Source organism: Sinocyclocheilus grahami, unplaced genomic scaffold, assembly GCF_001515645.1.
Source record: "Sinocyclocheilus grahami isolate Dianchi unplaced genomic scaffold, SAMN03320097.WGS_v1.1 scaffold366.1, whole genome shotgun sequence".
Classification (NCBI taxonomy): Eukaryota; Metazoa; Chordata; class Actinopteri; order Cypriniformes; family Cyprinidae; genus Sinocyclocheilus; species Sinocyclocheilus grahami.
This window is the reverse complement of record NW_015505545.1, coordinates 721,241-727,240: the sequence shown is the minus strand read 5'-3', so window position 1 is coordinate 727,240 and position 6,000 is coordinate 721,241. Positions and strand designations below refer to the sequence as shown.

Sequence of the window (6,000 nt, the reverse complement as noted above, 5' to 3'; positions counted from 1 at the left end):
ACTCTGTCGTCTTTAAGTGCTCATGGGAATGACAATCTGAAATCAGTGAGAAAATCAAGGTGAAGAAACTCAAGGTGGTTGAAAGTAATTTAAGTGTCAAGCAGGCACTTGTGCAGGCTCTCAAGGGAATAGAGAAGTAAGAAATTAAAGCTGACTATAAGTGGATTCAAATCTTGATTATAGTCAGAAACTAATGTCAGGGTCTGTATGAATGTGTTGCATTATAGTCATGACCTAATGTGGGTAATTTAGAGATAGACACAATCTATGCAGCAAATAGTATGCTGGCTCCTATGACTATGTTGCCAGAGGTTTTATTATCACTCCTAAACACTTTGCAAAGAACCTTTACACTTACTTTCTCAAGTAAAATCATGTAAAACCGTCCTGCAGGAACAGAAACACAGAAACATACAAGCATATAAAATAATACAAAGGCAAAGTTCTTCTCATGTCAAATCAAAAAGTGTCATTAATCTCCCATGTAACATACCTGTAGACATTGCAAGTGTAATGGGCAAAATGTTAAAAAATGTTATTAATCTGTTGGGTTTTATTTTATGGATTATTTATGCTTTGTATTTATGTATGACTCACAAAATTCCTGCTTCATTCACACCAAAAATCAGCAACCGTCTCTCGAAACTGGAGCTCCTCTCATTCAGCAGAAACATCCAGGAGATGAGCCAGAGATTAATGTGTCTTAGTTGGCTTGAAGAAGAATATGCAGAATATGTGTGCAAGAGTCTGACTGGGTGGAAAAAAATATTTTTAATATAAGAATCTATAAATATTACGCAAGTGAAATAAATGACAAAAAAGTAAATAAGTGATCAATATTTGTCTTCAAAACATTTGAATTATGAAAGCCAAGTGATTTTTTGATGAGCTAAAATCTGTGTCATCATCTTTAATATTTACATCTTTTCTCACACACACCCTGGAAGTAATAATGTTTATTTAGCCTAACATATTTTAAGCCAGCAGTGCTGCTACTTATCCACCAGGGGACGATATTCAATCACACTCAACCTTCACTCCATTTACAGCTGCAGCTGGTGTTCTTACAAAGAAACATCTAAAAGTACATATGTACAAGTCAGACATCATCTAGTGCTGTACAAGATTATGTGTGTGTGCATTTGGCCAACAGAACAGTCTTGGCTTGGCTTCCCCGTGGATGCGTTTGACTAGAGTCAGTGTGTCTCTGTTGATCCCATGGAGCTTTTCTGCTCCCCACTGTCTCAATCACCGTTCTCTATTTCCCCCAGAAGCCAGTAGGTCCTCATCTTTCCTTTTCCCTTCATCTCCACATCTCCTCTCAGCTCCAGCTGGAAGCAGTTGAACTCCTGCAGCACATCTCGAGTGGCTGATGACACATGAATTTTCAGAGCTGCAGGATAACAACATGTGAATGATTAGAGTATTAGTGTATAAATCTTGATTAGTTTCGTTCGCACAGCTCACTTCACCGGGTTGACTAATGTGTGTTGGCAAACATGATTTACGTGTGTACTTTCCACCTGCAGGTATATTAAAAGAGCCCATCATATTGGCACACACAATGTTATTTTAGCATTATTTATGTCATATTTTTGTATTTATTAATATTTTAAATAAGCTTTTTTCAGTTTTAATTGTAGTTTTTATGTGGTTTATTAACAACCCATTTTAAGAAGGACTGTACTAAAACAGTCTAGCAGGGTCAAAATACTGGAAATGCACATAAGGGCCACAGTGTGCAGTAAAACTGCCATAGTACAATGTTTAAGTCAGGATTGTGATGGTCAAGGCAGGCATATATGCTAATCTTCTCCTGTGAGAAATAAATTAGCAATGCTTACAATTCATCCCTTTCCTGATTGCAATTTGTTTTGCTTTTGTCAAGTGTTATCTAACGCTGATAGTTCTCATTTATCTGGCAGCGTTTATATGGGGAAATAGGTGGTGGGGGAAATAATTCAATTTGAATTACAATGGAATCTTTTCATCAACTTTTTCTTTTTTGTTTGGGCTTTGTGAATGATTGTGAATTTCATTATGGAAAACTGGTGTCGATAATACAACATCTGAAGAAGCATGTCTGTTGAAATATTGAAGCAGACGTTCAAAAAAGGCCAGATAATTTAGGAACAAATTAAATATATATATATATATATATATATATTTGTCTTTTCTATACCAATTTATTGCATAAATTAAAGACACTCAATATTTCTCATACCCTTAGTATAGAGTCATGGCTCAAACCACTAACTGACCTTCACTCTTGACCTTTACAGTTGCTATGGTTATGAGCACAAATTGCTGTTTGGTAGTAATGGGAGCAGCAAGTACTTACATTCTCCATTCGACTCCATACGAGAAGATGTGTTCACTGTATCTCCAAAAAGACAGTACCGAGGCATCTTCAGCCCGACTACACCTGCACACACAGGACCTGAAACACATACACACATGGGAAAAGCTGTGGCAACTATGCATGCTAATTTTAAAAAATGCTCTATTCTATGAGAGAATGGACAGAATGTCTGTAATGGATAGAAAGTATAGATTAACAAAGCTCATTACAACCAAAATAATCCCTGTCAGTTGTTTGCTAATTAAATCAGTGTGTTAAAGACTAGTTCTACTTAAGTAACCTTTTGAAGCCATCATTCTTACCACTGTGAATGCCGATTCGTAATTTCAGTTGCTCATCAGGTCGGTGGCGAATCTTAAATGATTTGACAGCCTCCAATAGAGCAAGGGACATGCGTGCGATCTCATGACCATGCAGTTTCCCGTTCCGTACCGGCAATCCTGAAACCACCATGTAGGCATCGCCTATTGTCTCCACCTAATCCGATATATATATATATATATATATATATATTAGTGCTGTTAAACGATTAATCGCATCCAAAATTAAAGTTTTTGTTTACATAATATATGTGTGTACTGTGTACATTAATTATATATATATATATATATATATATATATATATATATAAATACACATGCATGTATATATTTAAGAAAAATATGTTATGTTTATATATTAAATATATTTTTATATAATATAAAATATAAGAATATATAAATGAATATACATATACATAAATATTTTCAAAATATATACTGTATGTGTGTGTATTTATATATATATAATAAATATACACACATACATATATTATGTAAACAAAAACTTATTTTGGATGTGATTAATCACGATTAATCATTTGACAGCACTAATATATATATATATATATATACACACACACATTTCTTTTAATTTCTTAAAAGTTCTTAAAACTGTCAAATCCAAGAAGAAAAAAGAAAATAAGGAATACATAAAGTGAAAACATTATTTGTTTGCAAAAGACACACTGTAGCTGTCTAGGGCAAATATGTCGTCAAGTATGAGGTGGCAATACCTTGTAAACGTCAAAATTATCTATAATGGCATCAAAGCAGGTGTAGAGATCATTGAGGAGGGTGACGACCTACAGGAGAGACATCCACTTAAAATCTTTAGAGTGAAGTAGTAAAACAAATCAGAAATATTCTCAGACTTAAATGTAAGATACCTGCATAGGTGTGCTCTCTGCCGACAGAGCCGTGAAGCCCACAATATCACTGAAGTAGATGGTGACAGAGTCAAAAGCTTCGGCCTGCACCGTCTCACCCCTCTTCAGCTGCTCTGCCACTGAACTAACACAAGAGAGATGAAGCTTTATGAGCGTTAGCCAAATGTGTACATGTTTATTTCATAGTTCATTTATTTGCTGTGTATTATGTGTCAACTGACTGAGGGAGGATCTGATACAGTAAAGTTTCTGCCTTGCGTTTCTCCTCCAGATAGGCTTGAGTCCTCTCCTCCACCAGCTCTTCCAGATTATTAGCATACTGCTCCATGCGAGACAAGAGATTATCCAAGATATTACTTCTGTGCTCCCTGAGAAAGAGGACAGATAAATAAACAGAATAAGGCAAATAATAGTTAGAAGAAAAAGATTTGTACATTTTCAACAAAATGGTTTCTAGGGTGTGGCTACAACATTAGCATGGTGACACTAATAGACTGGATGCATTGCAAGCACCACTAATAAAATAACTATTAGATGTATAAAAGTGTTTGTTAAATGGCTTAAACAGACAAGTGAGCTAATACAGAAAGAACTATGCAGAATGGGACAGACCTGTTCTGTTTGCGGAGTAACACACTAATATGGTTAAACTCCGGTCTGTCTGATGGTTCTTCGGCCCAACAGCGCTGCATCAGCTGACCCAGCTCTTCACTGTGGGCTTGAGGGTTCACGGATGGCCGTAGATACGGCCATTCTCCCAGAGCTACACGGTCCACAATCTCTATACACAACAAAGAAAGAGGAAAAGTATGAGAAAAAGAGAGATTTTGAGCTTAAAGGAACAGATCACCCCAAAAAATGAAAGTTCTGTCATCATTTTACTCAACCTCAAAATCCTGTTTTTACATTTAGATAACCTTGTCCAGCATCTAACGCTCATTTATAATTAATCTTTAAAAATACTAACAACAAATATAACAACAACACTGATAAACGTAACCTTTAGTGAATATCTATATTATTCATACTGTATACTGTAGTGCTCTAATGTTTACAAGTAGCAATTCAAATGAGTGATTTTAGTTGTTAGTGTTTTATTTTTCATTTATTAACATAAAATGGTACTGAATTTCAATACTGGGCCATTTATTATCAGGTTATCAGCCATGTTTTTAAAATCGGCATTAAATTCACGGTATCCATTTTCAGTAGCACTTTACAATAAGGTTCCATTAGTTAATGCATTAACTAGCATTAACCAACAATGAGCAATATTTTTGTTACAGCATTTTCTAAATCTTTGTTAATGTTAGTCTTTAAAAACCCATAGTTTGTTCATTCTAGCTCAGGTAAATAAATAATTAGAAGGTAAAACTTCTGATTTTAAAAATGTATTAGTAAATGTTGAAATTACCATTAAATGAGATTAATAATTGCTGTAGAAATATTTTTCATTGTTAGTTCATGTCCTAAAATCATGTTAATGCATCCTATTGTGAATGATTCATCCATGATTGATTTTTTTTTTTGTACCTTTTTGACCTCTAAATTTTGATCAAAATGTCCTAACTCGCATTCAGATCTGCCTCCTTCCAATCAACAACTGATGGATTAAACTTATATCCAGTCCTGAGTTTTACTTGGACATCACAATACAGATGAAAAGATTGGTTGCTTCTTCCAATAAGTTACAACTTTAATATTGGGATATACAGTATATAAAAGAAAGTAAGTCATTTTTAATTCCAACAGTATCAGCAGTCTGAAGACATTTTGCATGTCAAAGTGCTTTCCTTCCTTTTCTCTCTGCTATCAACTGCATCAGGGTATTTTCCATCAGTCTTATTCCCACAAACTCCCACAATGTTTTATCTCTGTTTCCCATCCTCTTCCTGATCTCTCTCAGCTCTATTCATCAGGCTCTTATAGCTCTGAAAGCCTGGAAGAAATGGCTGTGGGTTGTAGCACTCTAGTAAAAACACCATTTCTCAGCTCCGTCTGAGGCTTTTCGCGAACAAACAGGCCTGATAAGAAACAGCTCTTCAAAGCTCAGGACATCTTTACTGCTACACAATTTCTTTGTGCTTGTGTTTTGTATTTATATGTGTGCCGGTGGTGCCAGGTTGATTGGTTGACCAGGAATACACTGACTAGACTGATTGGTTCACCAGTCCAGAACCGTAATCTTCACCAACAGTAATCTTATTACCAAGGTGCCCAAATGCATGTGTGAAGATTGATATGATATCCTCTTCTATGTCAGTTCTGATTATAGTGCTGAGATCACAAGCTCCAGGGACGCTGACAGCACATGATCTGTGTTTGCGGGAGTAGCAGAAAGTCTTTTCTTGACATAAAAGCACGCACACACACACACACACACACACTCATCACTCTCTGGTCTGTATTCTGAATCACATGATTAAATCCA

The 6,000-nt window shown here is 35.5% G+C and overlaps 1 protein-coding gene across 1 annotated transcript in view; it reads right to left on the bottom strand.

Moving 5' to 3' along the window:
- Positions 1–288: 288 nt before the first annotated feature.
- LOC107549235 (atrial natriuretic peptide receptor 1-like) overlaps positions 289–6,000 on the bottom strand; it is a 35,388-nt gene continuing 29,676 nt past the window's right edge. The window contains exons 13-19 of the mRNA XM_016230240.1: positions 4,182–4,350; positions 3,791–3,937; positions 3,570–3,693; positions 3,417–3,485; positions 2,665–2,839; positions 2,342–2,440; positions 289–1,393 (exon numbers count right to left, since the gene is read on the bottom strand). Of these exons, the coding sequence (XP_016085726.1) occupies positions 1,245–1,393; positions 2,342–2,440; positions 2,665–2,839; positions 3,417–3,485; positions 3,570–3,693; positions 3,791–3,937; positions 4,182–4,350 (932 nt within the window). The 3' untranslated portion in view covers positions 289–1,244. The remainder of the gene's footprint in view (positions 1,394–2,341; positions 2,441–2,664; positions 2,840–3,416; positions 3,486–3,569; positions 3,694–3,790; positions 3,938–4,181; positions 4,351–6,000) is intronic.